The sequence below is a fragment of the Clarias gariepinus genome, chromosome 14, assembly GCF_024256425.1.
Source record: "Clarias gariepinus isolate MV-2021 ecotype Netherlands chromosome 14, CGAR_prim_01v2, whole genome shotgun sequence".
In the NCBI taxonomy this organism is placed as follows: Eukaryota; Metazoa; Chordata; class Actinopteri; order Siluriformes; family Clariidae; genus Clarias; species Clarias gariepinus.
In genome coordinates this window covers 2141378-2158110 of record NC_071113.1, presented here as the reverse complement: position 1 = coordinate 2158110, position 16733 = coordinate 2141378, and the positions used below count along the sequence as shown (strand labels likewise).

General features: G+C 41.9%; 1 protein-coding gene across 1 annotated transcript in view; it reads right to left on the bottom strand.

Moving 5' to 3' along the window:
- LOC128540902 (sulfotransferase 1 family member D1-like) overlaps window positions 1-8870 on the bottom strand; it is a 39726-nt gene extending 30856 nt beyond the window's left edge. Inside the window, exon 1 of the mRNA XM_053510895.1 lies at window positions 8681-8870. Within this exon, the coding sequence (XP_053366870.1) occupies window positions 8681-8870 (190 nt within the window). The remainder of the gene's footprint in view (window positions 1-8680) is intronic.
- Between the last annotated feature and the right edge of the window lie 7863 nt (window positions 8871-16733).

Sequence of the window (16733 nt, the reverse complement as noted above, 5' to 3'; positions counted from 1 at the left end):
TTTTCTTAAACAGATAGTACCAGTAATAACAGAACCCCTGTTGAGAATAATTAATTCCTCACTCAGCATTAGGTATGTTCCAAAATCTTTTAAATTAGCAGTTATTAAACCGATTAGTAAGAAACCTGACCTCGACCCCTGTCAGCTGTCCAATTACAGGCCAATATCAAACCTCCCCTTCATCTCTAAGATTCTCGAAAAGATAGTAGCGGAGCAGCTACAGTATACTCATATCTACATAGAAATAGCATACATGAACTGTATCAGTCGGGATTTAAGCTCCATCACAGCACAGAAACAGCACTTGTTAAAGTAATAAATGACCTCGTATTGGCCTCTGATCAGGGTTGTGTAACTATGCTTGTATTACTCAACCTCAGCTTTTGGCACCATTGATCATGGTATTCTTCTTCACAGATTAGAAAATGTAGTGGGAATTAAGGGTACAGCCCTCTCCTGGCTCAGATCCTATTTGACCGATCATTATCAGTATGTAGACTTAAATGTTAATTATTCTGCATGCTCTCTAGTGGAGTTTGGAGTTCCACAAGGTTCAGTTTTAGGCCCATTGCTTTTTTCCCTATACATGCTTCCTCTAGGCAACAGAAACCGTAAACATGGTATTAGTTTCCCTCTCTTTTCGTCGAGCTACACAAGTCGTTTCTGAGCTGCCAGTGATCCAGACTCCATCTGCCCTCTGGACCTGTCTGACCCATCCTGGTGCTCCTGGTGAAAGTACTTTACAAAAGACAGACAGCTTTATTTCAGTCATAAATTCACAATCACATTACATACCAGCAATTATTTCCAGCCGTGGTTAAATAATAGATGAAATAATAATTTAATGCTGGACACAAACAGCAAAAACCATGAAAGATCTGTTGTAAAACAAAATAAAATTCTTGTTTGCTTTAGCATGGGAAAAAATATTATTTTAGGCTAACCAATTATACACAATTCTTCAGTGTACCTTGTCTGGCTTTTAAAGAAAAGTCCTTCCATGAACTATCTGGCGGATATTCAGTGAAGCACAACACATTTATTTAAATTCTCGAATGTTGCTTGGCCCAGTAGTTGGCACACACCCTTTGGTCCCCCTTTTTGAAAAGGGAAACCACCATGCCAGTCTGCCACTCCTTAGGCCCTACTCTCATGCCATGTTAAAGAAGCATGTCAACTAAAACAGCCCCTCAACACCCAGAGCCTTTAGCATTTCTGGATAGATCTTTGTCAATTATCTGGGCTTTACCACTGTGGTGTTCTTTGACTACCTCATTGACATAACTCAGAGATCAACGTCGCCTCCTCCATCATTCTTCAACTCTGCAGTAGAGGGTGGATTAGTTGGGTTAAGGAGTAAGTTTAAAGTACTCCTATCACTGCCTGATTAACTCTTCAGTCGAGGTCAACAGTGTCTCATCCCTGCTGTACATAGCTTGGGTGATTTCCACAGTCCCCCCTTCTCAGGTGCTGGATTGTTTTCCAGAAAGCACCTTGGTGCCACCCAAAAGTCCTTCTCCATGTCTTCTCCGAGCTCCTCCCACACCTAAAGCTTTGACTCTGCAACTGCTGCAGTTGCTGTCCTTCGTGTGGGCCTTGCAATTGTCTCCAGAATCCTCCGGGATAACATATCCCTGAAGACCTCCTTTTTCAGTCGAATGACTTTCCTGAGCACCTGTGTTCACCACAATGCTCGATGGTCGCCACCCCTTAAGGCACTCATGACTTTAAGACCACAGCTCACAGCTGCAGCCTTAGCAAGAGATGCTTTAAACATTGAACACTCTGATTCAATGCAGGCTATGTAGCTTATATAGTTTTACTATATAGTTTTTGCACTCTAATTTATTATTTTTTTATTTTATGGTCATTTAGTTTTATTTATTTCAGTTAATGAATACACTACAAATTTAAAGAACACAAAATATGAGATGACACAAGACCCTACACGCGTAGCTTTTGTAATTACACATAATAAAATCTAAAGGCTTAATGTGTTAACTTTTACGTTTCTTAAATTTGATCCTAAAAAATTTAGATTTAATTTAAATTATAAATTTGTACTGTAATGTTACCACTGTGATTATGAATTTGTTTAATTACTGTACAATGTTTCACTTGATTTTATCTAAAACTATGTGTGGCTCTAGATGAGCTGCAGCTCATTAATCCTGGAGAGAATGAACTAAGGTCTGAGACGTTAGATAGCGCCACTCAGAGATAAAAGGCAGCAAATGCACAAAACCCAAATGCTATTGCCGTGCGCTGCGATGGTAAAAGTAACATACCGCTTGTCCACCTATTGTACAGGAATGCAGGAAAACCATGAATAATGACAGTGCCAATAATGTGGGAGAATGAATATAGGGCTTTAGATGTGGACTTAAAATATGAATCATTAAAACCTTATATGTTATATTTATTATAAAAGAACAAGTGAAATTTGCTGTCTAGATTTCTGGCTGCAAAATGTTATCCTTTTTATTCTTTATAATTACTGTACCCAATATAACTGTAACGGTTAACCCCTAGAGGGCGCCAAAGTGCCTGGGTATGTTTTATGTTTGTAGTTTTGGTTAGTTGGACTTCAAGTCCCAGACTGCACCTCGGTCAGGTGACACAGACATTCACCTGAACCGAGGGAAAGTAATTAAATTAAGGATTATAAATAGCCTGACTGAACTTCAGTCAGGCGTCTAGCTTTGGTTCAGATCGTATGGTTTATGTCGGTGTTTATTTAAGTGTTTTATGTGTTGTTTATATTTAATAAAAACCTTATTTGAACCGCCATCTCGCCTCCAGCAATTATGCCACACACGCGCCGATTGAGGAGCCCTGACAGAAAGCTAGACCGTCGTAGTGGCATAGCGGAGGTCGCTCCCCCAGACGTTTTTTGGGGGGGCGCTATCACCATCTCGCCCGAGCTGGCGGAATGGCTGGAGGACAGCGAGGAGCAAGGGGAGAGAGAGCTCTTGCAGAGCTGGGAAGGCTGCAAGCTGAGCGAACCGGCGGACTGGCTGGAAAACAGCGAAGAGCAGCGAGAGAGAAGAGCGCGGCACAGCTGGGAAGGCTGCAGACTCGCCATTCGGCGGACGCCGTTCAAGGGTGAGGCAGCGAGGAGATACACGGTCCCAACCACCATCCAAGAGGCGCGGGCCGAGGAGGTCTGGCAGGACGGTGGCGAGGATCAACCGGGAAATGACTACGCGGTTGTGGCGCAGCAAAATAGGGAGCGCATTTCAGACCTGCGGGAGCAGGTAGCGCAGCTCCAGATGCTGCTCATCCAGGTTCGGGAGAGCCACGCAGTAGTCCCGGAGGTTCTCCCTCTCCCTAATCTGGAAGACGCGCTCCCTCTCCCGCCCCCGCCTGTGGTCGACGCGGATGTCTACGCGCCGCGGCTGCACGGCGACGAGGACACGTTTCCTCCACCGCCGCCGCCTCTGCCTCTGCCCGACATGGGGGACGTCGCTCCAGCTCCTCAGCCTGGCTGCGAGGACGGCACACTTCTTCCTCCACCTCCCGGCTTTGAGGACGTCGCTCCAGCTCCTCAGCCTGGCTGCGAGGACGGCACGCTGCTTCCTCCGCCTCCCGGCTTTGAGGACATCGCACCAGCTCAGCAGCCGCCGATGGAGACAGCGAACGACGCTCCGGCTCCTCGGCTAGACTTCCAGTCCGGCCTGCTGCTTCCTCCGCCGCCCGGCTTTGAGGACGTCGCTCCAGCCGCCCAGCTCAGCGAGCGGCGCTTCAGCTCCGCCGCCGCCCACCTCAGCGGGCGTCGCTTCAGCTCTGCCGCCGCCCAGCTCAGCGAGCGTCGCTCCAGCTCCGCCGCCGCCGCCGCCCAGCTCAGCGAGCGTCGCTCCAGCTCCGCCGCCGCCCAGCTCAGCGAGCGTCGCTCCAGCTCCTCAGCCGCCGCCGAGCGTCGCTCCAGCTGCTCAGCCGCAGCCGAGCGTCGCTCCAGCTGCTCAGCCGCCGCCGAGCGTCGCTCCAGCTCTTAAGCCTTGCATGCGGGCGTGGATGACGCAGGCTTGCCAGCCCTGCTCGCAAGAGGGGATCGACCGCCTCGGTGTTGGGGGTCCGGACTGGGACCGCTGGGGGGGGAGTCCGGGTCCTCCGGGAACGCTCCGGAGGAGCGTTTTTTAGGGGGGGGTACTGTAACGGTTAACCCCTAGAGGGCGCCAAAGCGCCTGGGTATGTTTTATGTTTGTAGTTTTGGTTAGTTGGACTTCAAGTCCCAGACTGCACCTCGGTCAGGTGACACAGACATTCACCTGAACCGAGGGAAAGTAATTAAATTAAGGATTATAAATAGCCTGACTGAACTTCAGTCAGGCGTCTAGCTTTGGTTCAGATCGTATGGTTTATGTCGGTGTTTATTTAAGTGTTTTATGTGTTGTTTATATTTAATAAAAACCTTATTTGAACCGCCATCTCGCCTCCAGCAATTATGCCACACACGCGCCGATTGAGGAGCCCTGACAATAACATTCTGCTTTTGAACCAAATGTAGATGGTGCAGATGTGAGCCTAACACTTCTCTGACAGCTGGCGTAGTGTAATTGTTGTCTGAAACTTTCCCTAAATGGTGTTAACTTTCCCAGCTTTCTTTATTGTCCACCCTATTCTTTATATGGCAATACAACCTATGGTTCTTTTGTTTCTTTTAAGTCCCCAAAATTCCATTGAACATGCAAATGGATTATGCTCTTTTGATGTTGCAAAGCGATAGATGTGCCAAAACAAAGAAAAACAGTATAACAGGTGCAGTATTTGCTTTGAAGGATGCTGGTGGAGAAGTACAAAGAAGACACTTTACGTATAACAGGGTGCTAGAAAAAGGAACTTTGGTATTGTATGAGGAAGTCTGGAGTGGCAGAGGAGTATGTTAGAGTGGTGCAGGACATGTACGAGAGCTGTAAGACTATGGTGAGCTTCTTCTTCTAAAACTTCTTTTTTTTTAAATAAACTAGATCACATTTAACACTCCATTGTGTGGGTGTCCCTTGCTAGGTGTCAATCAAGCGATTTTGTCTCTCATCAATATTTAAACCTAAAACATAATACTGCAAATAAGCCATGGCGAGCTTTATTGCAAAAGTCCTAGGGAGTTTGTGCTCATAAGGATGTTTTATGTAAGAGTGTACAGTAAATGTTGTATTGCAGTTTTGTCATAATTAATGAACCTCAGCATCTTTATCTCTGCTACCTCCAACTCTGCCTCCTGTCTTTTCCTCAGTGCCACTGTCTCTAAGCCGTAGGGGATCACTGATCTCACCTCTGTCTTGTATACCTTTTTTCATTCTTGCTGATACTCTTGTCACATAACACCTGACACTTTTCTCCACCCATTCCACCCTTCTGTACACGCCTCTTCATCTCCTTTCCACACTATCCATTGCTCTGCACCGTTAACCCTAAATACTAAAGTCCTGCACCTTCTTTACCTCTGCTCCCTGTAGCCTTACTGTTCCACTTCCTGTCCATCACCAAAGCAAACAAGAAGGAGCCAGTCCTTGATGCAGACACACCTCCACCTTGAACTCTTCTGTCGCACCTACAGCACATCTCACCATAGTCTTACAGCTCTCGTACATGTCCTGCACCACTCTAACATACTCCTCTGCCACTCCAGACTTCCTCATACAATACCAAAGTTCCTTTTTCTAGCACCCTGTTATACGTAAAGTGTCTTCTTTGTACTTCTCCACCAGCATCCTTCAAAGCAAATACTGCACCTGTTATACTGTTTTTAGGCATGAAACCATATTGCTGCTCACAAATGCTCACCTCTGCCAATAATCTAGCTTCCACTACTCTTTCCAAAACCTTCATTGTATGGGTCATCAGATTTATTCCTCTGTAGCTGCCACAAGTCTGTACATCCCCCTTGTACTTAAAGATTGGAATTTTATATGCCATAGTTGAGTAGAAACCTCTTCTAAGCACTTTCATACCTCCACAGGTATGTCATCAGGACCAACTGCCTCTCCACTTTTCATCTTTTTTAACATCCTACTCACCCCACTCTTACTTATTTTTGCTACTTCCTGCTACACAACAGTCACCTCTTCTACTCTTCATTCTCTTTTATTTTCCTCACTCATCAACTCTTTAAAGTACTCCTTTCATCTTTCCAATTCCCTCCCGGCACCTGTCAGTACATTTCCATCCCTATCTTTAATCACTCTAACATGCTGCACATGCACCTCTATATCCTTGTCTCGCCATCCTGTACAGATCCATCTCTCCCTCCTTACTGTCCGACCTAGCATACCAAGTCTTTATATGCACTTTGTTTAGCCTTTGCCACCTCTACCTTCACTTTACGCTGCATCCCCCTGTGCTCCTGTCTACTTTCTTCAGTTCTCTCAGTGTCCCACTTCTTCTTAGCTAGCCTCTTTCTCTGTATACATTCCTGCACTTTCTTGTTTCAAACACAACAAGCTAAAACTCTTCTTCTTTTAGCTTAAAACTTATCCCGGGCACACTTCTTCTTCATTTAAACCCAACAATTTGGGGGCTTTATTCTTTGGTCAGAGAAGATTTTTTTCTCGTGAGGTTTTTTTTACAAAATACATAAGTTAAAAGTAAAGTTTAATGCACATAGTTTTCTAAATATGTTTTTTTCACTATTATTAATTCTAATCATGTTGTTTGTTATGTCATGTTTAAAGAAACATCAGCCTTGTTCATTGTTTAACTAAATTTATTCCATGTCTCGAGTCGCGCTTTAAGTCTCAGTCAACTGGAAGCCCCTCCTGACAACCCAGTGCCTGTCTCAACTCCTCCCTGAAAACTGCACAATATTCTTTCTTTTTCAACTTCCACCACTTTGTCCTCTGCTCTTCCTCACCACCAGGTTCATTTTACACAACACCATCCTGTGTTGTCTGGCTACATTCTCCCCTATGAATACTTTGCAGTCACTGATCTTCTTCAGATGACAATGTCGACATAAGATGAACTCCACCTGAGTGCTTCTGCCTCCACTCTTATAGGTCACCCAATGTTCCTGCCTCTTCTAGAAGAAAGTATATATATATTTACTACTGCAATTTTCATCCTCTTTGCAAAATCCACCACTAACTGTTCGTCTGCGGTCCTCTTCTGAAGACCCAACCTGCCCATCACATTTTCATCACCACTGTTCCCTCCTCTAACATGTCCATTCCAATCTGCACCAATCACCACTCTCTCACCTCTGAGGATGCTCTGCATGACTTCATCTATCTTCAGAAATTTTCCTTCTCTTCTAACTCACCTCCCACCTGTGGGGCATAACCACTAACAACATTGCACATCACACCATTAATTACCAGCTTCAGACTCATTAACCTATCACATACTCTTTTCACCTCTAGAACATTCCTTGCAAACTCCTCTTTAAGGATAACTCCCACTCCATTACTTTTCCTATTCATTCCATAGAAAAACAATCAGAACCCTGCTCCTAAGCTTCTAGCCTTGCTACCTTTCCACCTAGTCTCCTGGATACATAGTATATCCACTTTTCTACTCTGCATCATTTTAACCAACTCTCTTACCTTCTCTGTCATTGTCTTAACATTCAAAGCCTTTACAGTCACTCCTAAAAACTTGTCTTTCCTCTTTTCTCTCTGCCTATGAACACGCCTTTTTCCTCTTCTTCTTCGAACAGTAGCCCGATTTCCACCAGCACCCTGTAGGTCAACAGCACCGGTGGCGGTCGTTGTTAACTGGGGCCATGATCGTTCCGGTATGGAAGCTCTGGTAATGATTTACATCATTTGATTTGGAAAATGTTATACGTTGGAAGCCCTTCCTGACACAACCCTCTGCATCTATCCAGACTTGGGACTGGCACAAAAAGACACTGGATTGTACCGCCCTATAGTTGGATTACGTGTATAGTAAGATTTTTGCATATTTGTTGAAAAAGACATTTGAAAAAGTTTTTCTGCTACATATAATACATACATTCTGCTACATATAATACATAGAAATTTTATGGGTAAATCAGAAATTGCACTTGAAAGGTTACATGGCCCAAGGGCATTGGTAAATATTGCACAAATTGCAATAATAATACTGTATTATTGTTGTTCCTGACAATGACTCTCTCTATAGTGTACACGTTACAGAAAAGAGTTGTATAATTTCTGCCTCCTGCCTCAAGAACACTTGATAAGAACCAGTTTCTGGCTAAATTCAATCCTTTGGTCAGAGAGAACACAGGTGAGAAACGTTATTTAAAATGGATTGATTTTTGGACAGAACCATTCTCTTTGATACTATATCCACAGAGATAAGCTTCATGCTTCCATGCTCTATTTGCACAGATCCGGCCCTTTTAATTACTTTGTCCAGTCTATTTCTGTCTGACACTTTCATGTTACAGCCCCAACAGACCACGGCATATGAAATGACACTCTCCACAACAGTTTCATAAAACATCCAAACAATGGTGTTGCAGTCGTTAAAAGACTCGAACCTTCTTAGAAAATACACATGATCAAGATAGCAAAACAAAGAGTTTAAGATAAAAACACTTTTTAGAATATAAAAACACCTACAGTACACACACATGCACACAGTACATGACAGTACATATGCATTAGGTTTTAAATTATCCTGTATTAAAAAAAAAAAAGTTTTAATGGCACTAATTTGTTTGGTCTTGAATTGTAATGACTGAGTGTTTTACCTGCTTTCGGGTAGGTGGAGATGAGCAAATCTGATGGATCTGGACAGAAAGCTGAAACAGAGCTCCAGTTTTGAGCGATCCAATTTCTGAGCGGGACACCTTGTACCTCGATCATAGGAAAACGATGCATTGTGCTGGCTGCCTTGTTCACGGCTTCATTAAAACCCTCAGGTTCTTCCTTTTTGTCCATTTCATATCCCTCTGAGTGCTCCATTGAATACTTAACTGTACCAGTGTGTGCTGCAAGACAGCCTTACACCCATTTGTTTCTCCTTCCCATGGCATGTATTTTTTAATTGCAGGACTGTTGTAAAGTAAAGAATATATTACTTCTCCCAAGACCACAAGAGGCCACTCAAGCTCTAATTTTTGCATTTCTTACTGGTCTCGTGTGCTGTATTTGTGCACAATTGTTTCTGATCTCTCATTTAAATAAATACATTTAAATCAAAATTTTCCATTAAAAAAAATGAATTTTTATATTTTTAGCAATTACATTTTAGCTAATGAACATGCAAGTCAGATAAATCTAAAAAAAAAATCTTAAGGAATTTATGAACAATGTAGATAACATTCTGTTAGTAGCTTTAGAATAAAAGATTTACAGTAAATGAACTTTAACATTGAATATAACTGAATACAGTTTTATTGTTTAATTACTCTTGTTAAAGGTTTTATTTTACATGATAGATTTACAGGATAAAATAAGTTCTAAAACTGAAGACATTATTAGTTTTGTATAAAAAGATGAACTAAAATATATTCATAAGCATACCGTAAATGAAAATGACAGGGAGAAAAAGGCTTTCTGGAGAAAAGTGGTGGAATGTTATCAGCACCAGTAACAAGTGTTCAAAAAAGCTTAAAAGAAGGTTTTAGCTTTGTCTTGGAACGTCATGTAAAATTGCACTCAATCTGAAACGATTACACTGAATGATTGGCCTTGAAACCTGTTACAGTTATCTGAGTTAATGGAGTTGGACAGAGGTACAACACAAAGTTCAGCCACATGTATAAAAAGATACAGTAGTCAGTCCAGGCATTGATAAAAGCATGGACAACCGTAGGCTGTGAGAGCCAGAAATCGCTTGTTTGTAGGTGACCAAATACTCATTTTACAGAGAAATTTACCTATAAATTCATAAAAAATCCTACAATGTGATTTTCTGGATTTTTTATTTTTATTTTGTTTCTCATAGTTGAGGTATACCTATAATGAAAATTACAGGCCTCTCTCAACTTTTTAAGTGGGAGAACTTTCACAATTGGTGGCTGACAGAATACTTTTTTTGCCCCACTGTACTTTACAGCAATGTTTAAGTTTGTAAAAAAAAAAAAGAATGTTTTACATACAAAATGGTCTAAATATTTCAATTTGTTCTTTTTTATTTTAGGATTGTAAAACTGAACTTCTTTTTATTGTATTTTGCATCATACTTTTACTATACTGTGTCACAGTTCTACAGTCCTGCAGGCTATTTTATAAATATTATAATCGTGATTTTGTGTTTAAATATTTGTTGAACATGTGTGTTCATAGAAATTTGTAAAATAACAGGGTTTTTTTGTGTTGTTGCTTTTTTGAAGGTGTTTGATCTTCGATTTCTACATGAAATCAGTTGTTGGGAGACTTATTATATTAATTATATTATATTGTACCTCTTTCATGTCCTCAAAGAAAATGTAAAGGATATTCCTCTCCTCTCTTTCTTTCCAGTAACCGTTCACATGGTCATACCAAGAACCCCAGGGCACTGTGGACATAGGTAGTAGTAAAGAACCTTATTTTAAGCTATCAATCATGGGTCCTTTAGATGATTATACACCTCTTATTTTTCCTCCATACATTTATGGAGATATTCTTCCCAAGAACCTGGTTCTGGATGAATTAAATTCATTTGGTCAAAGTGGTAGTAGCTGATCAGGTTGTCTTTAGCATTTCTAACCACAAAAATAACCTGTAAAAACAAGAGGAAGATTCTGGTAAATAATAATCCCATGGCTCTTACAGACTCTGACTTCTTCTATGATGTAAAATGGGTAAATAGATTATAAGCAACCCCTATGATATCTTGTTAATTTGTTTAATTTGTTGGCTGGGTTATTTGTGTTTTGTAATTTCATTCTGCTTTGTGCCTTAGTGTCTGTAGTTAAATGACAATAAAGTATAACCTTGAACCTTGATCCTTGAGTCTTGATTAGTCAATTATCAAAACTTATACAGACTTTACAAACTAGCAGAATTTACACATTTTATTTCCACTTCCAATTTACCGCCTTAGAAAAATACAGGTAAACATATTTTATAGTTTTTTGTAATATTTTTATAAACAAAAGAATGTATGGTATGTATACTCCCAAGCCACAGGCTAAGTGATGGTAAATCATAGACTTACAAATGAGCCTACTAAATAGTTTAAATAACAATTGGATATAATATAATAACTAAGCAATTTTAAATTATTTTTTTTGTTTTTACTATAAACCCTCTACAGAATATTGTCATTTATTATATTAGCTATATTTGAACTTCATGATTTGTCACGACCCAGTTTCCACACCGTCTGTGCACTGATCTCACTTTCCATGCTGATTACTCCAGCACTTAAGCATGCGCTGTTTTAGTGCTAGATCATTGTGTTCATTTCTCACCTTAATTCTTTCATGTTTTGTTTCATAGTTGCCAAATTTGCTTTGTTTGCTTTTTTTTTTCTGCCTCTCGATTTTGACTGTCACCTCACTCTTTGTTTTCTTGGTTTTAATCTTGCACTTCCCCTTTTGACTATGGCTTTTGTTTCACACTTTTAAATCTGTTGTCTCGCTCTTTGATTTCCTGGTAACTGAACTAACGATTCCCCCTTTTGACTGTAGCTCTTGCTTTGCAATTTGGCTCAGACACTTTGCTGACTGACTCCCCAATTTTTGATCCTTGCTTTCGCCTTTCGACCACGCTTTGTCTCACGCTGCAGTCACTCATCTGCACTTGGATTCCTCTCATTCTGCTCCACCCGGTGACACACTTAGCTTGCATTTATATTTAACCAGATGGTATAGCCATGCCATAACTGAGATCAGCTGCTCCGTTACAATATGTCCTCTTTGCGGTCGAAAAAAACCCACAGGCCCCTACCCAGCCTTATTAGTTTTAAGCTCATTTTCCGAAGGAGTCCTTGTGGTCTGCTGGATGTACCAAAAGAAGCCTGGGAAGAGCAGCCTTTCCCCTTTCCTTTCTGTAGTGGAGTACATCCAGGACATGCAAGCTTAAATGAGCTGGCGTCATGCCATCAAAACTGTGATGGCCAAAATAGAGGTGGCACCATAGAAAGGTTTACTAGCCCCTGGTCCAGCCGGATAATTGTCGTCTTTATAGTCTTTAGTAAGTCCAAATAGTCTTTAGTAAATCCAGAATGCTGCAGCCAGAATCACAAGTTTTAGTAGCAAAACTTTGTTTAGAAGTTTTTATGATTGTATTTCGTACTTGATTTATGGGAATATATTTGGTAAATATGTAATTAGGTATGTTTTACCTAAACACATGCTTACAAAAGTTCACCATCATGAAAAGACTTGTTCTAGTGTTGGGGCGTTTTTACACTGGAACAATTGTCCTGTTCTGTCCTGATTTCTCCCAATCCCTAATTCCCCCATAGGTTTGTGTAACATTGTAACATTGGTTCTGATCCCCAGAACACTTGTGTGTTTACATAACTGGAAACAGTAGGTGGCGGTAGAGACAAATTTTGTTTGTCTTCTTTCCAAAAAGAGAAAGAAGAAGAAAACGCAAGTCATGAACTGTGTGACACCTGTTAATGCTCTGAGTGGATGTTTTTATTATTGTGACAAAAACAACAGCACATTCAACAACATTAGGTAAGGTAAGTTGAGTAACCAGGTGCTGTCTACATTCTCTTCAGATTTTTATAGTGAAATTGAGAAATAAGTGATAATTAAACATTGATTTCTTGGTCATAGAAGGTCATACAGTAAAATACAAGGAATGCTACAACAAAATATAATGCCTGCAATAATAAAGTTTAACAAATAGCATAGATACATGTAATAAATAATAAATATTGATGTATTTATGTAATAAGTAATGATGTATTTTCTGTTATCCCCTGAAGCATCTCGGTTCAACACACTCAGGGGACAGCGCTATCCGCTCCTTCTGCTTGCATGAGCTCACAGATGCCCCTTAATTGCTGTAGAGCCGTGATTAATGTGGGAGCACTAAGTACCTCTCGTCCCTCCCCTCTAAGAGAGCTCAGCCAATCAGCTCTCTCTAGACCTCCGGCTGCGAGAGGTTACAGCATCTCCTGGGAATCCAACTCATGATCTCCAGATGATAGGGATGGTAGTACTTTACCACTGCGCCACTCTAAGGTCCAATGTGTAGATTTTTAACCTTAGCTGAGGTGCTGTATGCTGTAAAATCCAAGATGAATGTGGATATTTTGGAACAGAGACAGAATACTAATTAGAGTACAAAATATTTTATAGAAAATTATATAAGTAAAATATTATTCAAGTAAGTGTAGCTGTCAAATATAAGGAAAGTGTAAAGTATAGCATTAAAATGTAACATATTTCTATATTTGCTTGTTTGCAGCAAATTGCTTATTTGCTTGCATAGCAAGAGAGTGTGTGTTACTGAAATAAAGACAATGACACCATGACTTTAAACAGTCCTTGATGTTTCTTCCTCTATATCTGTAGTCAGCGCTCCTCCATCTAAATTTAAGATTTCATCCAGGCTTTAAGAGTCTCCTGCTCTTGCACATCACATTCTGCCTCTTTCTTCGGTTGTTAGCTGGTCTTGTGCTACTGTCAGAGGTCTCAGTCTATGTTTCCTCCAGTGCCTGTCGGAAAGAAAGTATAAAAGCAAGAAGCAAGAAATTACCTGAAGGTTGCATTTATAACAGTTTGTACAAATGAAATTCTTTTAACATTAATATTTTGTCACAGCAATCACAGATAACCTTAAATTGTGTGTGAAGCGTATGTGGATCATAAGCATCTCAATTTTCATGAGTGTCTCTAAAATGAGTTAGAGTATATACATAAAGGTTATACATAAAACAGAAAAGTACCTGTAACTCTTATAGCTACATGAGCACAACACTTGAATTTATCACATTCTACTCTTTTGCATTTTGAACAAGGAAATGATCTGGTGCCTTAAAGTAAGCAGACATGAGCAGACATTTACATTGAGCTAACATAAAAGAATCATCCTATTATATGCATTTAAAATGTCACCACAAGATCCACAGACAACTACCAGGAGATGCCGTGAGAATGTGTGACTTTAACAGCATTAATAACATTATTATTTAATATTACCTTACCATTTTGTAACAAACTCGCTACTGTTATTAAAACAATAAATAGCCGTTAAGAGAAATCAGGGAGTAGGATAAGGACCACCAAAGACAACAATATATAATCAAAGTGAATTTACATTTAATATTGTGCTGTACAGAATACCATTCGCACACGCCGGCCACTCACACCACACACTCACTCAGTCCGTGTTCGTGATTATATGTATAGAGTCCTTTCTCTTAATCAAAAAGTCCGTAAAAGTAAAATAATAGAACCAGGGAACGTTGTTTACGGGTTTACAAAACCTTTTGCATCTAGCTTTTTGCATCTAGCTTTTAGCATCTAGCTTTTAGCGTTAGCTCAGGCAGTCAGAAGGTTGCTGTCCTCTAGGCCCAGTCTCTCTTCCTCTTTTATTAAAATTACATAATTAGCGGCTGCAGCGCCCACGCTGGCAGGGAGCCCGTAACTAGGCCTGTTACACCCCCTCCCCCTCGGAAAAAGGCGTGACTTCGCCATAGAAGGGTTTCACGTTGGCCACATGGACCGTGAATGGCCCAGCCTGATTAGTCATTTGCACCCGACAGTTTACCTTGTTGAGGACTGTTGATGATTTTGGCAGCTAAAATTTAAATTTTGGAGCTAGCTTCGCCATGTGAGAATCCTCTGCCCGAGACTGAGGAAAGCACGAACCCAGACAAGGTCGCCTTCATGGTATGTGACAGCCCGTCGTCTGAGGTTGTAGTACTTTGCCTGCCTTTCCTGGGCACGGGCCACATTGCTCCGGACAGCCTGGAACAGAGCTTCCTGCCGATCTACTGTGGAATAGACTGGATAGTCAGGTGAGATGTTTTGATGCAGCATTCTTTCCAGAGATCTCTTTAGTTCACGTCCCAGTGCTATCTCAGCTGGGGTATGATCAGTGCTTTCCTGCCAGGCTGTGTTGATAGCAAACCAGAACTCTGGTAGCCATTGGTCCCACTGTTTGTGGTTTTCTTTGACGAATGCTGCAATCATGAATTTTAATGTCCGGTTAGTACGTTCTGTAATGTTGGTTTGAGGATGATAAGCGGTGATGAGCTTCTGGGTGACACCCCATTGCCGGCAGATGGTATTGAGCAGCTGGGAAGTGAAATGTGGACCCCTATCAGAAACCAGGTAAGCTGGTGTGCCCCACCGTGTGAAAATCTCCTTGATTAAAACGTTGACTATGTTGTGAGCCTTCGCTGTTCTCATAGGGAACATCTCGACCCATTTGCTGCAGTAATCTACGACCACCAGCAGATGTTCGTTAAGCCGGGATGACCGTGGAAAAGGACCCATGAGATCCACTCCCAACATAAAACCAGGTTCCACCACAGGTGTGCTTTGTAGTAGACCTGCCAGGTTTCTTATGCGGGGTTTGTACTTCTGGCAGGTGGTGCAGTTCTTACAATGTTCGCAGACATACCGCCGTATCTTAGGCCAGTAGGCGACCTCCAGCAGCCTCCGCAGGGTCTTCATCCACCCTAGATAACCACTAAGAGGGTTGTCGTGGGCGTACTGCAGATACTGAGGACGCAGAGATGTTGGGATAACCAGCTGGAGGAGATTACACCCAGCCTGTTTGGGGACCTAACGATACAGGAACTGGTTTACTATACAATAATGTATTTTTTTTCACGTCGGGACCTAACCTTGCCTCTTTCCATAGTGTCTGAAGCGTCTCGTCCGCCTTTTGGGCCTTCTCCAGCTCCTCCCAATCACAGGGCAGACCCCACTGCAGATCATTGCCCTTATACACGGCCAGAGGGGCATTCATGGTTTCTTCCTCACAGCATTGTGACAGGTAGTCAGGTACGATGTTACACTGTCCCTTTCGGTATTGAACCACAAATTCAAACGCCTGTAGTCTGAGCATCCATCGTGTAAGGTGTGAGAAGGGGTTTGGATGATTAAAAACCCAGGTCAAAGCAGGATGGTCCATAATGATAGTAAAAGCTTTTCCCTCCAGGTACTGACGCCACTTCTCCACCGCCCACACCACAGCCAGACATTCCTTTTCTGGTGCCCAATACCTGGTTTCGGCTCTGTGCAGCAGCCGGGAGGCATAGGCGATCACATGTTTTCCTTCTTCATGATCTTGGGTGAGCACCGCACCTAGGCCGATGTTGCTGGCGTCTGTCTGCACCTTGAAGGGGCGGTTAAAGTCTGGAGCCGTTAAAACCGGTGAGTGTTGCAGAGCAGTTCTCAGATCTTCAAAGGCTGACTGGCATTCGGGAGTCCACACCCACTTGGCTCCTTTCTTCTTCAGGGCATGCAAAGGGGCAGCACGCCCTGAGAAGTGGGGTATGAACCGGTGGTACCAACCAGCCAGCCCTAGGAAGCGCTGTAGCTCCTTCAGGTTGCAGGGAACGGGGTAAGTTTGGATTGCTGCTACTTTGGCTTCTTCTGCTGATATCATGTGTCCCAGAAAAGAGAGAGATGACTGATGGAAGTTGCACTTTTTTAGGTTGAGTGTGAGATCAGCAGCATCGAGGAGTGAGAATATCTTTCGGAGATGATCAAGGTGAGAAATGGTATCTTTTGAGTAAACAACAATGTCATCAATAGAAACAAAACAGTATTTCACAATAGAACAGAGAACAGAGGTCATAAGTCTCTGAATAGTTGCTCCTGCATTCTTCAGGCCAAAGGGAAGACAGAGAAACTCGCACTGGTTGCTCTTTGTGATGAACGCTGTTTTTGGGAT